The sequence below is a fragment of the Rhinolophus sinicus genome, chromosome 5 (assembly GCF_057876585.1).
Source record: "Rhinolophus sinicus isolate RSI-liver-muscle chromosome 5, RSI-T2T, whole genome shotgun sequence".
Lineage (NCBI taxonomy): Eukaryota > Metazoa > Chordata > Mammalia > Chiroptera > Rhinolophidae > Rhinolophus > Rhinolophus sinicus.
The window spans coordinates 43,312,274-43,331,636 of NC_142505.1; the positions used below are offsets into that span (position 1 = coordinate 43,312,274).

General features: G+C 45.3%; 1 protein-coding gene and 1 non-coding gene across 3 annotated transcripts in view; one reads left to right on the forward strand and one right to left on the reverse strand.

Annotated features, from left to right (window-relative positions):
- Positions 1–19,363, reverse strand: part of IRAK2 (interleukin 1 receptor associated kinase 2) — a 51,559-nt gene that overhangs the window by 22,696 nt on the left and 9,500 nt on the right. For both annotated transcript variants that reach the window (XM_088798411.1, XM_019732668.3), the window contains one exon: positions 3,376–3,522. In XM_088798411.1, coding sequence (XP_088654537.1) covers positions 3,376–3,522 — 147 coding nt within the window. The remainder of the gene's footprint in view (positions 1–3,375; positions 3,523–19,363) is intronic.
- On the forward strand, positions 12,496–12,602 carry LOC141567401 (U6 spliceosomal RNA). The gene has a single exon (XR_012489985.1). It is a non-coding gene; the product is annotated as a U6 spliceosomal RNA (small nuclear RNA).

Below are 19,363 nucleotides of genomic sequence, written 5' to 3' on the forward strand. Positions count from 1 at the left end.
GTGAGTTATGCTTCATTTCTCTAGCTTTCTCAAATGCAAAAAAAGTAATAATAGTCCATTCCTTATAGAGCTCTTGTCCAGATTAAAAGAGATGACAGTTATAAAGCACAAAGATCAGTCTCTGGTACACATGGAACACCACGGCTGGTAAAACTATGTGTAGAATAAGAATAAACAGGTTCTGACTGACAGCCCAAGGGCCTCTCCCATAGCTAAGGCTCTGTATAGTTATTGCAGCTACTCAGAGGCCTTTCATCTGAATTCTAGCTTTGAGAATCTGTTTAATGAGGTGCTCAGAGTCTGTCCATGGCTCACCTGCTCATCTGTTTTCCTCCTCCATGTCTCTCCCCAACTTCCTCCCCACCTACTGCAAGGGGGTCAGTATGTATACACAGGGGTTACGATGTGAGCTCTGGGCAACCCACCTGAGCTGAATCCTGGCCCCACCACTCGTTCAGCCAGGAAGCTCTGGCAGGTCATGCATCCTTCCCTAGCTGTCAAAGTGGGTATCACGAGCCCCCGCCTCTCTGGTTGTCAGGGTGACTTGTGAGGCCGACTAGGAGCTTCTGGCCCAGTGTCTCCTGCACGCAGGCAGCCGCTGTTCCCACCGCAGCCCCCACTGCCCCCACATTCTCCACTCCTACAAGATAATCAATCAGCTTGAACTTTGGAGGTTTTCCCAAGAGAAGACAGACTTTGGGTTATTTGATGAAATTAATGATTACTCTCTTACGTTCAATTTAGAGAAAGACAACCGACTTCCTGTTTCTGTCTACAGATTGTATGTATCATCTCAATCTGCCAAGGCACAAGAGCTTCTCAGGGCCATTCAAGAAAATGAATGGAACTGGAAGCGGGGGTGGAGGCGGAAGAAGGGGAGGAAAAAAAAATAAAAAAGAAAGTGAACGGTATATTCACTTTGTGAGGGGTGTAAATGTCTATTACATTGTTTTGTACACCTGAAACTAATTTTTATAATGTATCCTAAAAATCTACAAAAAAGAAAAAAAGAAGGGAAGACTAAGTCCCCTTCCTTTGAGTACGGGCTGGACTTAATGACATCCTTCTAATGATTAGAATGAGGCAGAAGAGTTGTACGACTTCAGAGACTGGGTCGTAAAAGACAGGGTAATTTATTATGTAGCAAGAGATAACCAATACACTGGTATAAATTTATTTCCAACTTAGCCTTTGTATAAACTTTCTTTTTTTATTAGGTTTTAGCTGCTTCTATTTCTTTCTTCATATAGCAAATTCTATTATCAGAACATCAATGTAATCCTGTCCTTATGTTTTTTTCAATATTGATGCCATTTTTTTATGTCATCACTGTTGTTCCTGAATTTATCGAGACAAATTATTCTTTTAAGTAAGATAATGACTATGGCTTTAAATGTGTATAATTTATCATGCTAAAATATTTTCTTCTTTCTAAGATGTCATGTGTAACAAAATGAATACATATTAATTTTGAAAAGTTACTTTTAGAATCTACAATAATGTTATAAAGTATTAGACAGTAGAATCTCTAAAGACAAAATCTTATTTCAACCTTGAGTTTCATATTTAACCTTTGCTTCTATTTCAATTAAATTATACAATCCATTAAAAAAAAGAAAAAGAAAAGAAAGTGAACAGTACAAAGGCTGGCAGAGACATATGACGCTTGTTTTTGCAGTCACTTAGATAAGGAACATCAGAAGAAGAAACTACACCTGTAACCTCCTCCATCCTGACCAGCACACACCTAGAATTTCCCTATTTGATTATTGTGTTTCCCGTTGGCCATCAACCAGTATCACGTTTGCTTTAGGACTATTTCCCCTTATCTTTAATTGCTGATCAAAGTTCTGCATTGTTTTTTTCTTTAGCTACAGGAAATAATTCAGACCTTTTGAGCTAGAATTAGTTTTCCAGACTCAACCTATATGGGGTGTCTGGAATGTTCCTAACATCAGCTAACATTGAATGAGCACTTGTACATGGTGGCAGCCCTGAGGTGTATGATTCCTTATCACAAAGTGACGACATATATTTTATCATGATGCCCATTTTATAGATGAAGAAACTGAGGCACAGAAAGGCTAAGGAATTCTGCTAAAAAGTGGCAGAGGTGGGATTCCAATGCAGGTCTGTCTAATGCAAAGCCTGTGCATGCTCTCCTCAGCCGTGCTGACCTTGGCTTCAGGATCTACACTGCTGAACTGAGAGTTTGTGGATTTGGGATCCTTGGCTCACCACTCAGGAGGCTGTAGGAGAGTGGAAGGGAGGCTCCAAGGGAGAGGTGGTCAGAATGGAGATGTGGGCATGAGTGGCAATTCCCCTTGGAGAAGTCATCTGCTGGTTGAGTCCTTCCATCGTTTGGCAAACTGTCCCTGCACCCTTTCCTGGGCACGAGGGGATGGAGACAAATCTGAAGTGGTCTGAAAGGCTTTGGAATAGTGGAGTGTGCAGGGGCTAGGGACACAGCATTCAAATCACACTGCTCAGATGCTACTTCCTACTCAGGTAACCTTGAGCAAATCATTTTCCCATTTGGTGCATCAGGTGCCATAGAACAAAGCAGCATATCTGTGACTGGCAAAGACAAGGACGATGGGAGGCAGGGGGCACCCCTCAGCACCCCACTGCATGACTATGAGGGCCAGGCCCGGGACAAACCACAGGCCTGTGGAGAGCAGACAGAAAGGTCATCAGGCTCCCAGCGCAGAGCCTGCAATGGAGACTTGGGAAACCACAGGTAAAATACCTGGGCCCACTCTGGGTGGTGAACACACAATGGGATTTACAGATGATGTAATTGTATACCTGAAATCTATGTAATTTTACTAACAATTGTCACCCCAATAAATTAAAAAAGAAAAAGAAAGAAAGAAAAAAAAATACCTGGGCCCGTGCTATGACCCTGGGAGGCTGTTTAGCCTCTCTGGGCTTCAGTTTTCTCATCTGTAGAATGGGAATAATCACAATCCCTAACTCATACAGCTAACTGAGGATTAAATAAGTCAGCATCTTTGCAGTGCTTAGGTCAGTGTCTGGCACACAGAAAGCCTTCATTCACTGAGTTATTTCTTCCTTTCTATAAAAACAGTATCACATGATACATATTATTTTATGACTTTTTTCACTTTTTAACTCAGTACATTGTAAGCATGTTTCCATGAAAGTATATACATCCAAATCACTGTTAACAGTACTGTTATGTTAATAGTATGTTAACAGTGTTGTTGTTACGACCTTCTGTCATTAACTTTACCACCCCCACTGTTGTTTCTAACTTTTTGCTTTATATGCTGAGCTGAATATCCTTATAGATACATCATTTCCTTAAATAAATTTCCTTTAAATAAAAAAATGAAATTTAATTAAGAATACCTGAGCCGAGAACAGTAGCTGGCCTCACAAGCTGCTCCTTTGTCGGTTCATCCTTGGTGTTTCTTACAGAAGCTGCCAAGGGCCTTCCTGGCTTCACAGCATCTGGGAAGTCCGGGATGGAAGATTTGATTTCAGGAACTGGTTTCCCTGAAACAAGGTGGAAAGAAAGAAAGTTATCATTCAGTGAAGTGGGGTAGCCATCCAGAGGCTGGGTCTAGAAGCCAGAGACCTAGAGACCTGAGCTCTAGTCCGGGCTCTGCTTTGAATTCAGTGTGTGCCCTGGAGAGTTCTTTCCCTCTGTGGGCCTTGGTCTCCCCAGCTGTAAAACGTAGTGGTTAGACGTGACAATCACTTGTGATCAGTCCAGCTCTGACATTCTCAGTCAGACACACTTGGCTTCTAAGGCTACTAGCTGTGTGACCTTACACAAGTCACCTTCCTTCTCAGGGCCTGTTTCTTCACATCTAAAAGGGAGAGATAATCATGAAAATATCTGCTTGCCGGTTTATAGGCTGTTGGGAGAGGGGATATCAGAGCACAGACATGAAAGAGCCCATAAACGATACATTTCCCTGAACATGTGGGGCAATGAGAGACATCCATCCTGCTAAGTCCCTCGTGGAGCCCCTAAATATAGAAGTTCTGGCAGTCCTACAGCTTCCCCTTCCACAAGCAGTGGAAACATATGTCTCCTTCCCCATTTTATATATAGGAACGCTGAAAACAGTAGCTAAGTCAACTGAGTGGCAACTGTGCCAGACCCAGGTCCAGCTTGGCATACATCAAAGCCTCACAAGGACTTTTCATTTCGTCCCTGTTAGCGATGGGGAAACTGAGGCCTGAGCAGATTAAATGATTTGCCCAAGATCGCAAAGCCTGAGCAGGCAGGACTGGCCAAAAAAGCGTGGGTGAAGGTCACCTGCCTTCACGAGAGTAATCACTTCCCCTTTGTACGGATTTGTAAAACCCCAAAGGTGTTTCACAAACACCTACTCTACCTCTCGCTTCTCAGCGACAGCTCTGTGTGAAGCAGCTTTCCCCACCTCGTGTCATCTCTCGCTGCCTCCAGCTCCTAGTTCTCCTCCCCAGGCCACATCTTACCAAAATACAGCCCTGGCCTCAGCAGTTCCCTGCTGAAAGCCTTTCTGACTTCCCATTGTCCAGATAAACAGCACCCCCTTCACCTGACTTTTTATATACCCCGCTTGCCTCCCAGATCAAATCCAAATTCTACAGTCCTGCATTCAAGGCCCTGCACCCTCTGGTGGTTGGAGGTGGACCCATATTTGAAAACCAAAACAGTGGGGGCACTGAAGTCCTGGGGAAGCAAACTCTTACACGTGCATCACGTGGAGCTGAGACAAACCGTCTCCAACCTTTGAGTCCCAGTAGCATTCATCCCAACAGGTAAACTGTGTCTCTTTGCAAACAAAACTGATCATTACAATGGGGCCGACGCTTTCAAACTCAAGCTCTGGGACTTGAACAGTAGTAATAATGCCTAAACACATGGCACCACAGTTGCATGGCACTATGCGGATGATTTGATGTTCACGACAATCTCAGGTGGGTAACAAGTATCTGTAGTTCATTTTTGAGCACCCAGAGACGAAATGATTTGTCCCTGAGTCAAACAGCTGGTAAGATTTAAACCTGGGGCTGCTTTCACTGTCTGCACCATCTGGCTAGGGCAGATGGCACTGCCCCCGGCCCCACCTGCAGAAAAGCAGGAAAACAGGGGGGGAACCTGTGAAGAAAGGCTAGAGGAAATGCAAGGAAGTAACAAGGAGGCTGAATGGGGGGACAACAGGTGACTTTCTCCTTTACTGTCACTGGTATATTATTCTCTTAAATAAAACTGTCTTATAAAAGAAGCGGCAGAGCTTAGTTGTTTAGAGTTCAGGGTCTGGATGGAAACCAGCTCTTTCACTTGCCAGCTGTGTTTACTCTGGATGACGGTCTGCGCAAGGAAACTGCTCAGTTCAAAACACAGCGGCTTCATTATTGCTACTGTTGTTCTGTTTTTTAAATACTGGTTAACAGCCACCTATTAAGTATAAAGAGAATAGGATGCGAGTCATTGTTTTCATTTAACACAACTCTTTGTGTTGTTTATACTTTGAATTGTTTATACTTTCTTTTTTAGTTTTATTATATTTCTTTAATGATGGTAAAATACACGTAACATAAAATTTACCAATTAACCATTTTTAAGTGCACAGTTCAGTGGCATTAAGCACATTCAACTGTTGTACAACCATTACCACCATCCAACTCCAGAGCTTTTCACAGTTTCCCAAATCGAAACTCTGTCCCCATTAAACAAGAACGACCCATTCACACTCCCTCCAGCCCTTGGCCATCACCAGCCTACTTTCTGTCTCTATGAATTTGACTACTCATTTACATTTTTTAACTTGTGTGTTTTTTACACTTTAATAGTAACTAAAAAGATGTTATGTGTATATGCATTGACATGGAAAGGTGTTCATATACTGAGTGACAAAAAACGGACATAGGCGTATGTTACTAGCTTTTTGTAAAATATGTGTAAAAGTATAGAAGACATCTATATATGAAGAGAAAAAGAACCTGAAGAATATACACAAAATGTTAACTGATTATTTCTGGGTGGTGTGGTTATCAGTGATTTTATATTGTAGGCTGAGCAAGGGGGGTTGTTTTTCAGTTTATTCACACTGTAGAATTTTTCAACAATGATAGTGCATTCATTGCACAATAAAGTATGTTTCTTAAGGGAAAAAAATCAGTAAGCAAGCTAAACTAATAACTAGGACTGAGCCTTCCCAACTAGAGTGAATAAGGAGCCGTTTGCCCTGGGAAATCCATCTGGCCCAGATTAGTAAGGAAGCGATCACTAGATTCAGATGTAACTCACTTCTGGCTTTTGCCACCAGCTATCTCAGACGTGTACTTGATATTTAGCAAGGAAGGAAACTGAGACTCGAGGAGGTGAGGAGACGTGCCTGAGAAAGACAGTGAAAGAAAGGGGCACTGAGGCAGGAAGGCAGAGCCCCTTTCCAGGACCACGGAGGGGAGGCAGGGCTCTAGGCAGGATGCACCCCCCACAATGTGGTCCCCGGAGAACTCTGACTTCATCTCTTCCAACTGGGGTCCTCAGGCACCTCAGAAGGGTGTCCGTGGACACACTGCCCCCACCCCAATTCCCACCAGCTGAGGCCCTTCAGGCCTAGAAGCTGGTTGTTCCCCAGCAGCAGCCCTGCAGACCGGGCTCACGGATCATACATCTTTGTTTTAGGAAACACCGCCGCCTTCCACAGGCGGGGGCGAGCGCACAGTCCCTCGTACAAAATGAGAACCGAACCATCGCCAGTGGTGAATGCTGATTCACGAGTGGATCCGGACCACAGCTGCCTGCTCCCCAAGTGTACAGACATGTATTCTGTGCCCCTGCCCCCAGAAGGGGCCACCCATGCCACTCACTGCCCTCATCTTCTCCGCCCTCCCTTCCCTGGCTCAGGAGATGGCCTCTTTCCTGGCACCCTCGCTCCACAAACTGCCAGGATGGGAACCTGTGATCCTTACAGGGCCACGTCAGTGACATCTTCATGACATCTGGGTATGAGGCAAAAAGGCAGAGGTGGCTCTCCTCTAGGTGAGGACAGCCACAGCCTAGCCCCCGCTCCCCTAGCCAAGCCTAGTAGCAAATGGGACCCCAGACGGCCATTTCCTGCAGAGCCAGGCCACAACAGTAAAACTGCTCCCAGCTGCACTAGCTTCCTACAGGTCGGAACTGCACCCCGAACTGCCTGTGGCCCCAGAAGAAGAAGCACCTTACTGCTCCTGTTTGAGGCCTGGCTGAGCCTGTTTCCTCATAAGTCAAATGGGGGTGAGGGTGGCCATCCCAGCCTGACCTAACTTCAGTGTCCTACTCCTGGTGACCCTTTCGTTTCCCTTTCTGCACAGATCTTTGCTTCTCTGCAGAGACATTTGGCAGGAACATTTGTGGCTGACCTCTATGGCCTCCACCCATGGGGAACATAAAAGGATTCATTATGTTTTCATCCTAAGGAGGAGATTCCGGTTTTTCTCTTTGTTTTTCTTCTTCTTTCTCAGTGACATGCAGTGGCCCACAGCTGGCACCGTGGGCCACATGCAAGCATGTGGACATACCTGTGGAGGGGAGAACTGTCCTGCAGCACTGGCGGGGGCCACACAGCCTGTGACTGAGCCGGTAAGCACCTTTCGGGCTGACACCCACCCTCCCACCTAGTCATACTTCAAGGGCCGCACCCAGCCACAGAGCTCAGCTGACAGCCCAGGCCGGCAGTGACAACTTGATGAGAAGTTTTGGTTTCCTGTGAAACCCCCGTCTTAGCATGCTGTGGGTTTTCAGATGTCTTTTAGAGGTAGACAATAAATAAGATGTTTAAACATCTCCATTTCTACTCGAGTCGTTGACGCCTGATCTGAGTTGGAAGGCACAGAGCAGGCTTTTTCTTGCTTCTTTTCCCAGCATCAAAACCAGAAGAGGGAGAAATTGTGGTTTCTGGGTCCTTCATGCCTGGAAACCTGGTAGCTGAGAAGATATATAATGCCCATCTATCAGGCTGGTATACTAGAGTGCCGTGGAAATAAACACAGCACGTTGAGGGCAGGACAGGGTAAAAGAGGCCAAAGAGTTCATGACAAAAGGTGGCGACGAGCTTTGAATCTCATCGGAGTTTCCTGCCTGCCAAGGCCAGGCCGGTTAGATCACGTCTATGACTGACGCATAGGAGCAGCCTCGGGCTTCCAGGACAATAACTCTTTCCCCTAGGATTATGGTCTCAAAAAGATTCTACACATGAAGTTGATTCTGCAGTATCATGAGATCCAAAAATATAAATTGTGATCAAACAATAGAACCGAGGTTACCAGAGGGTAAGGGGGGTAGGGGTGGGACATGAGGGTAAGGGGGATCAAATATATGGTGATGGAAGGAGAACTGACTCTGGGTGGTGAACACACAATGGGATTTATAGAAGATGCAATATAGAATTGTACACCTGAAAACTATATAATTTTACTAACAATTGTCACCCCAATAAATTAAAAAAACACACCAATAGAACCAAGAATAAGGGTGGGGCGGCTTCTGTTTCCAGATCCAGCCTCTAAAATTCCTAGCTGTGTCCAAGGCAAATTTCTTAACCCCTTGAGTATCATCTGTGTCTTCTGCGGAGTCGGAATAATTATTAAATATAGGACTATAAAAATATAGGATTATCCCAGGATTCAGAGGGACAAGATATGTAAAGCAACTGGCCAAAGGCCAGGGTACAAATTGTGCAAATGGTCATCCTCTGTCCTCTGTCTTCTCTCCCTATCCAAAAGGAGCAGGGGAAAAAAAGAAACTTTTGCTCACCAAATTAGGGTCTCTGAAGGAAGCATTTGGAATGGAAGACTGTTTTCAACATTTTAAACCCTCTAATGGAAACGGGGACTTTCAGTGGGCAGTGGCCTGATCTCAAAAGGCACAGTAACCACGGGGCAGCACAACACAGGAAGCTGGCTAGAGAAGAGGCGGGACCGCTTCTGCCTGCCTTTGCCAATGGCAGCTGGCCAGGTCATGCACAGGACAGACTGCTCGGGGTCCCTCTCCCTGCTGGGAGCCCCCGGGTTGCGGAGTGGGTGCCAGTGATGGAAGTAACAGCTTTGGTGGCTGTGGGCACTGACAGGTTGACGTATCGGTTCTCAGACCAATGAAATCAGAGGCTGAATGTTTTTTAAAGTTTCTTAGGTGAATTTGAGAACTACTGGCTTAACCCAGAGTGATGGGGGTTGAGTTTCAGGCACCAGAGGGGCAGAGGTAGGGGAGAAGAAGTATTTCTCTGTGCCCCTTTTCCCAGTTCACAGGGGGGTGACGGGCCTGTCTTCTTTTCCTCTCTGCTTTGTATTTCATGGGGTCCCATCCTCTAAGGGGCATGAACTACTTATGCTGTGCAGTCAAATGAACTCACAGCACTCCACCGTGCCGCAGCCAGGCTCACTGGCAAGGTAACCTGTCTAAGTCTCACCTGACACATGAGACAAGCAGCTGTACCCCCACCACAGAGAGGTGCCACGAGGATGAAACAAGGAAGTGCTCAACAATTAGAAGTTATTAGTATTACTCACTATGGCTATTACCACCATCCCTAACTCTAGGTCGGGCTTTGTCCTAAGTGCTTTCCCATATGCATGGCCTATTTAACTCAGATAACAGCTCTAGGGAAAAGGTCCAATTGCTATCTCTGCTCAATACCTCAATAAAGTGGAACCTAGAAGAGTTATTTATATTTTGTTTATTTATGTCCCACTTCCTTCAGGTGAAAGGTTTATGCATGATGGGCCCTTGGCAGAGAGGCCTGGGGTCTCCTCCCCCATTGCCTGGGAACATTTAACACGGTGGCAAATCCAAGAGTCACACACTTGAGCAGAGGAAACTCTAGCTGCTGACAGGGTCTTTCTTCCATGAGCACACTCTGGAAATCCCCACCACCACCCTTCACAGTTCTCAAGTTAAACAAGGATGTGATATTTATACATTTGTTTTTATGCTTCAGCTGACTAAGGTGGCTGAAATGGATGAAAGTGATTCAACCATAACTAAATGCAACAAGTGGAAGTGATTCCGCCATAACTGAAAGAACCCTGGTGCTGGCTGGCCATACATAGCTTTCTGAGCCCTCTCTTTTCCTTTCTGCCTTTTCCCTGGGCTCAACCCTCCTGGGCATCCAAAGTCCACACCCCAATACAGACACCCCACTCAAAATTCCCAATTCAAGCTACACATGAAATTAGGCAAATCTGAGGGCACGACCTTCTCATAATTGCTTCCCTCTCTGGTTCTCCACTGGACCTGTACTTCAACAGCTACGAAAATGACTCGTCCTCCTTTTTTTTTGCGTCGGAACTTGGGGATCATTCGTGTGTGGTCGGAACAATGGCTGTCGGTGTAACGGAGCTGTTACATGAAGATACTAAGCATCCTTGGGGATGATGAATACTAATGAAGCTATGGATGTCACTGATTAGCAGCTTCGCTTTGAAGGCTAGTGCTACAAGATTTACTTGTTTGTTGTATGGAAAACTGGTGGTCAGGAAAAGCTCTTCATTTTATGGACGTGGAAAGAAAACCTACAGATCAAGATGGATTATATTTATTCTTAATTTTGCAAATAGATTCTGAACCAACATCAAATCTAGATTAATGTGTCCATAGGATTCAAGCCTATGGTTTCTTTTTAATCGTGTCACTGCCCTAGAAAGTCACAACCTATTAACCAGTAGATTACTTTTTAGATTATTTCTAGGATTACATAGCAAATGAAGTATTTGTAATAGAAATTTCCATTAACTGACCTTGTAATTAAATTATTCTGAATGAGAAAAAAAAATGACTCGTCCTTCCTCATTCATCCATCCACTGTGTTAGGGACGGAGGATGCCATCTGTTATCAAAATTGACATGATCCTGACACTAAGCTAGCTAAATACGAGATATCCAACTATAAACTGGGATGAGCTCTATGCAAAAAACAAACTTGAGGAGAAAGGAGTACCTAACAGACCTAGTTATATAGGGAGGTCGGGGAAGTCTTCTGTGGATAGGTACCATGTAAGCACAGACCCAAAAGATAAGAAGAATTCGTTATGGAAAGAATGCAAGGGAGTTGGGGAGGGACCAGCATTCTAAGGAGAGGGAATGGCATATACAAAGGTCCTGAGGCAGAAAACAGTTTGATGTATCTCCTCAAATGAAGGATGACCCTAGTGGCTGAGCTGAATGAATGAGGGGGGAAGTGGCAGAGATAAGGTGAAAGAGCTGGGCAAGGGTTAGACCATGTGAGACCTCATAGACTATGGTTAAGTAGAAATTAATCAGAAACCTCCTTGAACTGAAGTAACCTGTAGCAGAGACAGTGTTTACCAAATAGTCATTTACTCCCTGTACCCCAGCCTCCCTTGCAATTAGGTTGAGGCCACGTGACTAGTTCTGGCCAATAGATTTTAAGTGGAAATGCTATCGTCACTTCTGGACAAAGCAATTAAGAGCTTGTGAGCCTCTTCCATCCCTCTCTTCCCGTGCCACACTGACCTTGGAACCCAAGCATTCCAGAGGATATAGCTGGCAACAAGAATGCAGGAGTCAGCATTGGACTTTGAGAAATCAATCTTTGTTGTGTTGAACAAGTGAGTTTTCAGGGTTTATTTATTTGTGACTGCAACATATCCTAGCCTGTCCTGAACAATGGATAATCTCAATATGCGCCTAAAACTTAGACCCAGAGGAGCCCAGTTACAAGGGCTTAGCACAGAGCCAGAGCTCAACAAGTGACAGTTTCTTTCCCTCCGCCTCTCACTCTCCCTCTCTAAAAAGATGGGGACTGGTTTAGATGCACTTCACATACCCCTCTGTTCATTCTCACACTACTCCTAAGAAACCCATGGTGATTAAAGCTTCACTTTTTTTAATGGAATAACTAATGTGTGGAAAGAAAGTCAGGTGACCTGTGCTGGGCCACACAGCAATAACTTAAAAAAAAAATCCTCACCATCTCTTATGTTTTGAAGCTTTCCAGTTTACAAGAAAAGTAGACAGGGCAATGTCTATACCTATTTTTCAGAGGGGACAAATGAGACTTGATGCCATCTAGGGACCTACCCCAGAAGGGGTTAAGGTCAAGCAGACCTGAGTTCCCATCCCGGCCCATTACTTAGCAATACATTGCTTGGGGCATGTTACTGACCATGTTTCCCCAAAAATAAGACCTAGCCGGACCATCAGCTCTGATGTGTCTTTTGGAGCAAAAATTAATACAAGACCCGGTAATTATTATATATTATACTATATTGTACTGTGGTATGTATTACATTATATTATTATATTATATTATATCATAACCTGGTCTTATAGTAAAATAAGACCGGGTCTTATATTAATTTTTGCTCCAAAAGACGCATTAGAGCTGATGGTCCAGCTAGGTCTTATTTTCGGGGAAACACGGTAATCTCTGAGCCTCAGTATCCTCATTTATAAAATAGGGATAACAAGATTTGTGAGATAAAATGCTGCCTGGCACATATTTAGGTGCTAAATGCAAGTTATAACTCGTGCTTGCTTCGGCAGCACATGTACTAAAATTACAACGATACAGAGAAGATTAGCATGGCCCCCACACAAGCACGACACGCAAATTCATGAAGCGTTCCATATTTTTTGACCCTGGGTGGTGAACACATAATGCAATATATAGATGACGTATTATAGAATTTTACGCTTGAAACCTATGCAGTTGTGTTGATCGCTGTCACCCCAATAAATTTTAATTAAAAAAAAGAAAAAGAAAGTTATAACTAGAACCCGGATACATACACTGACTCCTGACCTGGGTGGGGGTCTTGGCCCAACACAGTGCTGCCTCCATTGTCAAGTCCCCAGGGGACCTAGGGTCTGGTTTCCACCCATGTTTTGTTATTCCCTGGTGGTTGGAGAGGGACAGATGTTGGGAAACCTTCTGAGAGAGCAAACACACGAGCGCTGTCTGGCCCTTACAACAGCTCAGACTCTCCAGGAGAGGAAGAGTTCTTTCTCTTCTTTTTCACTTTAGACAGCAGCCAAAAATTCCCCCCTTCGACTACCCAACGAAAATCCAGCTCCAGGAAGGAAATGACTTTGGATAAGATGGCAAACTGAAAGTTTGAAGCTGTCAAGATTGCATAACCAAGAAGAAACTACACAAAAATTGTGCAACCACCCAGGAGAATGGTAGGCAGCAGATGGGAAAATAAACCTTGGCCACTTCCCAAATCCCTTCAGATTCTAGAAGCTTCTTGCCCTCCTATTCAATTGACACCCGGAATCACCCAGGCCCCCACTCCACACGGCGGCCAGAATAGTGGGATATTGCCCAGGTACCAGCCCTCCAAAACCTTCCCTTCACTCCTGGTGAAAGCAAACTCGTGACCACGGCCTGTGCCACCGTGGATGGCCTGGCCCTGCCCTCTTCCCAGTCTCAGCCCACCACCTCCCACTGCCCTCTGGCTGAGGCCTCCAGGGCCTCTCTTGGGTCCTCAAACATTGCTCCTCCCACCATCATGCTTTTGCATATGCTGTCCCCCCACCTAGAAATGGCCGCGTGGTCCCTTCCCTCAGTTGTCCCATGCATCCTTCAAATGGAGGTTCCAGTTTCACTTCCTCGGGAAAGCTTCCCCTGATGAAATCAAATGTTCCCCTCTTTCCCTCTCCTCCCTACCTTCCCACCCTACCTACACTTCTCCTTTCAGTACTCACAGTGCTGTTGGTTATGCATGTCTGTGTCATCATCCTATGAATATTTGTCTCCCATGCTATACTGCAAGTTCCTTGGGGTCTGGGACCTGTATTTCCATTGCTGCGTCCCCAGTGCCTAGTACATAGCAGGCACGTGATAAAGATTTATTTCGTTCATTATTGAGTCTCTTATCCAGCTCTGTGTATCTAACTCCCTATGGAGAGGAACGAGGGGGAGTTTCACCTCACAGGTAGGCACACCTATGAGGTTTCTGGCCTCCATCCTCATAGCTAGAGCCATCTGACGCTCACCATCGACAGGTCAGCTCCTCGGCCTGCCTTTGGTGGCATTTACCTAGCTCCAGAGCTCAGCAGTGATTGTAGCCCAACCGCCACTGGCTAGGAGCCACAGCTCTGACACTTTGGCCTCTCCCCTGATTCTTGCTCCTAATTCCCTAAGATGATGGCACATAGGCTCTGGAGCCTGGCTCAGAGGCCCCTCTTAAACCTGGTAGTCTGCAAAAGTCCCTCTTAGAATTAGGACTCTCATGTTTTAAGCCCCAGGGTGATGATAAGCCCTAGCCCCTGGGGTCAGACTCTTCTGATGCTGAATGCTGCCCTGACTATATAAATGCTGCCCCTCATCCCCCAGACTCTCCCTCATGAGTCTCCCCTGAACTGCCTAGCAATTTCACCATGGTCACTTTTTCACCAGAGCAGTGATTCCCACAGTGTGTTAGTTCCATGGGAATATCAATAAGTGTCAAATGAAAAGGGGATTCCATGGTCAAATATAAATGGAAAACACCGGCCTAGATAGGTTTCTTTGCTGCAGGACTTAGCAGAGTCCTGTATATGCTGGTGTACATTGTGAATCTCCAAAGGTGGCACTGATAAAGCATAAAGGATTTCCCAAGTTTAGTTATTCATGAACCCTTCGTTTGTAGGAGGGTATCTTGCTGGAACACTCTTCTGAGACATATGGTTTGGGAAATGCTACTCTAGACCATGACTTGCCCTGCAGATGCCATATACACACACAGGACTTTCCTCATTACACCAAGGCATCTTTCAACCAGGATACAAAGGCAGCATTTCCCTTCCTCTTCTGACCAGAGATCGGGGCTTCATCCAAGGCCTAGCTCTTCCCTGTCGGCTCGGGAGAGCCTGGAGACGTGACAACATCCATGCAGGACTACTTCACAAATGGTCTTTGCCAGAAGTTGAGAGGTGAAAGTGAGGAGGAAAAGGTAAGAAAGTGTAGGAGCCTGACTCAGAGAAACTATGCTATCCGGCAGCACATGACCTAATTCCTGGAACCGTCAGTTTGCCCTTAGAAGGTCACGTCTCTGATAAGTAAAGCCCCTTCCTCATTCCGCTCTCTCCTTCCTCATTCACTCCCCGCCCAGTTTACCCTAACCCATATAATCTTGTAGCTGCAATAAAAAATTTGAGGCTTGATCAGAACTTTGTCTTGCCTCCATTTCTTCGCGCCTCCTATTTTCTCTTTTCAGGGTGTCTCCCTTCGGTCCCTGTTGAATGCCCCGCTGGTCGGGGCAAGAAAGGGCAAGGGAATGGACGTCTTTGTCTGACAGAGAGGAGCATCAAGAGACATTGCTTAGAGCTGATGGAAAAAGAACTAGAAAAGTAAGGATATTCATTAAAAGTTGCAAAAGCAATTGTAGAGGAACTAAAAATTGAGATATAAATGTACTGGGAGGAATGGGGAGGGGAGTTGTGTACAAAACAAAAGCTCTTCTACGAAGTTAGTGGATATTTAAATTGCTAAATATAAAAATATAAGATAGTACTAATGTGGTAGAGAAACTCCATTCTCCATTTTCCTACATTAGGGAAACTTCAGCTAAATATATGGTTTCCTGACTAAAAACTACACTTCCTGGACTCCTTTGCAGCTAAGCATGGTCATGTGACTAAATTCTAACCAATAGAATTTAGTGAAGTGATAAGTGCATCTTCCAGGCCGCACTGTGGAAATGGCAGTAGGAGCAGAAGCAAGTATCTCAAACAAGATGGAAGCCACATACGTGTTAAAGACAGCCAAATGATAAGACAGAAAAAGCCTAAATCCCTGACACTGAATCCATCACATCATCCTTGGATTGCCAACACATATATTACTAATTGAAAGAAACCATCGCTTAGTTTAAGTTGCTATTATTGGCCTTTCTTATAGCAGCCAAAACAATATAATAACTAATGCAGAATTTGGTATCCAGGAGTAGAGCTCCAGGCAGCAAGGATCCAGATATTGCAGCCTGGAAGGCTAGTCACTCCTTATTTACCAAAGCAATAAGCTGGTAAAACCATCACCTGTGACACTCAGAAGGCAGTCCATGTACTAAGAGCACGTGTAATTAGGGGGAGAAATTGAAAATGTTCTGAATGTTGGTGTGTGTGGCTTCTTTTTCAGGAAGCTTCAACAAAAGAGAGATGAACTCCAGCGGAACTAGACCGTGTATAAGCAGAGTTGCAAAGGAAGACTCTCTCAGCCTGTAGTTGACAATCTAAATTTTAGGGTCCCTGAAGAGACAGCGTTGGCAGGAGATAAGACTGTGACCCCAACTTTTCTAATCACCATTCACCTTTCCCAGTTCCACAGAGAACCCAAAGGCAAAAGTCAAATTAAGAGTGCTTCCTGGGGCAGCCGGGTGGCTCAGGTGGTTGGAGTGCTGTGCTCATAACACCAAGCTCGCTGCTTCGATTCCCTCTACAACTGGATTGAGAACAATGACTTGACCTGGAGATGAGCCGCCATGAGCAGCCGGCATGAGCCACTATGAGCAGCTGGCTGGCAGCCCACTGGCTCAGCTGATTAGAGCACAATGCTCATAATACCAGATTGCCAGTTCGGTTCAGAGTTGGGGGGCGGGGGGAAAAGAGGGGGTAAGGGGAAAAAGAAAAAAGAAAAACAAAAGAGTGCTTTCTGCCCATCCGATCGATTTATTGTTTCAGGTGGCCTCAAGTGAGAGAGCAGGTAAGCACGTTAAATTAGGAGAAGAGACAACGCAGGCCGAGCACACAGGCCACTAAATGAAAGATCAAACGTTCCAGACTTATGTTTACGCTGGATCATAACTGATTAGAAGGCAAGAGACCAGAAACTTCTAGCCTTTTCATAGAATTGCACTGCCAAAGAAACCACAGGCTGGGATGACAACAGCTTGTCATTATTTGACCCCTCACCTCCCCTCAGGCCTCTAAACCCACACCAGCAGGAAATGGGCAGTGTAAGCCACATAGCCTTCTCTCCAGTTCCCACTTTACATGCGGCCACAGAGAATAATGAACAGGGTCGCTCCCCAGAATGCCTACATCACCCCACCCCACCCCCAAGAGAGAGCCAGAAGTTAGAGAACCAGGAGTTAGAACAGTGGTTCTTAAACCTTCATCTGCATCAGAATCTTTGGATTCAGGCCCCACTCCTCGAGTTTCTGAATCAGGAAATGAGGTGAGGCCCAAGAATTTGCATTTCTAACAAGTTCCCATGTGATGCTGAGGCATAGAAATCAAGGAAACATACTTTGAGAATCACTGGCTTGGCTTACGGAGAACAGGGGGATGCCAGGTGCACCAAACAAAGGACTTACTCGGCTAGCCAAGGGACCTTTTACAGTTCCTGTCAGCCAGATTTGTCAACTGCTATAGACAAGTAACTACAGCGTCATCGTGTTTCTGATTTCAAGTGGGAGGTTTGATTGTGACTTCCTGTTCATATTCCACCAATGAGTTTTGGGCTGTGTTGATGGAAGGGGAGCAAGTAACTTCTCTCTGGGGGAGAGGTACTGGATCATCAGAGGCTCATACAGAAAATTACGCATTCCCCACAGATCCTGGGCTTTGAGCTAAAGGGAGGAACTGATTAGGACTCCAGGCCTGTCTCCCTTGGAGAAGGGTAAGCATGTTTTATGTGCGGGAAGACAGGTATATATGGGTATTTAGGTAACCCAAAGGAGAGGATTGTAAAAAGACTGCTGTCCCTCCAATATTTATTCCCTCCTCTTCTAGAGTAATAGAAACGTTATTTGTGCACATAACCTCCTAGCTAAACATTACATTTCCCAGCCTCCCTGGCAACTAGGTGCGATCATGTGACTAGGTCCTGGCCAATGGCTTGTGTTAGGTGTACAGCTTCCAGGGCCGCTGTTCTTGCTGGCTGGAATATGCATGTGGGGACATAGGGTAGGAATCTCAGGTGTGAGTCAGCAGCCAGGTGTCCAAGACGGCAGAGCAATGAAAAAGAAAGGACCTGGTCCTCCATACCCTGGGCAGCTTGGACTGTCACAGAAGAGAGAAATGAATGTCTGTCTTATTTAAGTCGTGTAGTCTGCCCTTAGCAACAGCAGTGAACCTGGAATGCTAATACAACAGACTACCAAGAAAAGGCTAAAAGAATAAAAAGGGGTTGACATGGGCCGGCCCAGTGGCTCAGGAGGTTAGAGCTCCATGTTCCTAACTCTGAAGGCTGCTGGTTCGATTCCCACATGGGCCAGTGGGCTCTAACCACAAGGTTGCCAGTTCAACTCGAGTCCCGCAAGGGCTGGTGGGCTCTGCCCCCTGCAACTAAGATTGAACACGGCACCTTGAGCTGAGCTGCCTCCTGGATGGCTCAGTTGGTTGGAGCGCATCCTCTCAACCATAAGGTTGCTGGTTCGACTCCCACAAGGAATGGTGGGCTGCGCTCCCTGCAACTAGCAACGGCAACTGGACTTGGAGCTGAGCTGCGCCCTCCACAACTAAGATTGAAAGGACGACAACTTGAAGCTGAACGGCACCCTCCACAACTAAGATTGAAAGGACAACAACTTGACTTGGAAAAAAGTCCTGGACGTACACACTGTTCCCCAATAAAGTCCTGTTCCCCTTCCCCAATAAAATCTTTTTTTTAAAAGGGGGGGGGTTGACACTGGCAAGCAGATTTGCTGGAGGAAGGAATGGGTAGCTGTGTAGTAGGCCTTCTGTACTAATTTTTTCTAATTCTTCTAACATTTAATGTTTGACAAATTGAATAACAATGGTCCTCGCAATTAAGGCCAAAAAAATGTCAAGGAACAAAGACCCAACAGACCTAGCTCTTCACACAATCAGACCAGCAGCCACCCACAGTACACGATTTCAAGGGACTGGATGCACACGTGGTCCTCCAATGGCTCCCACACATCACCTTTCAGTTGAAGCTCAACCTTCAGAAGGCCTCTGTTAAATACAAATAATATTACCTGGAGACTAAGTTTCTGGGGAAGCCACCTTACGTCTAGGACTTTTGGTGTGTGTGGTTGTTAAGCACCGTTTTACTCAAATCTATTCTTATTAAAGTGGTGAGCAGAAGTCAGGTTCTCAAAAACTGTGGCAGGCAGCTGACCAAGATCATAAACAATCTTCAACAAGTACATGCAAAATAAGGTTTAACTAAAGTGACAATTGGGAACGGAAACTGCCTTTGACAGTTGGAATACAGAAACTTAAAATGCTCCCTACCTGCCCCCTACATTCACCTTCACCTCCAAAATGTAACACAGATTGAAAGCATAAAAAACAAAACAACAAAAAAACAACAACAACAAGATACAGAAAGGGGAAGTGTCTTGCTGAGGACTCAAAGCAATAGTACAAACATAACCAGGCTCTCAAAACAAAAGAACGGGTGGGGATTTGTGGATGTGGAAACAAGCTTTAATCTCTCCTCTT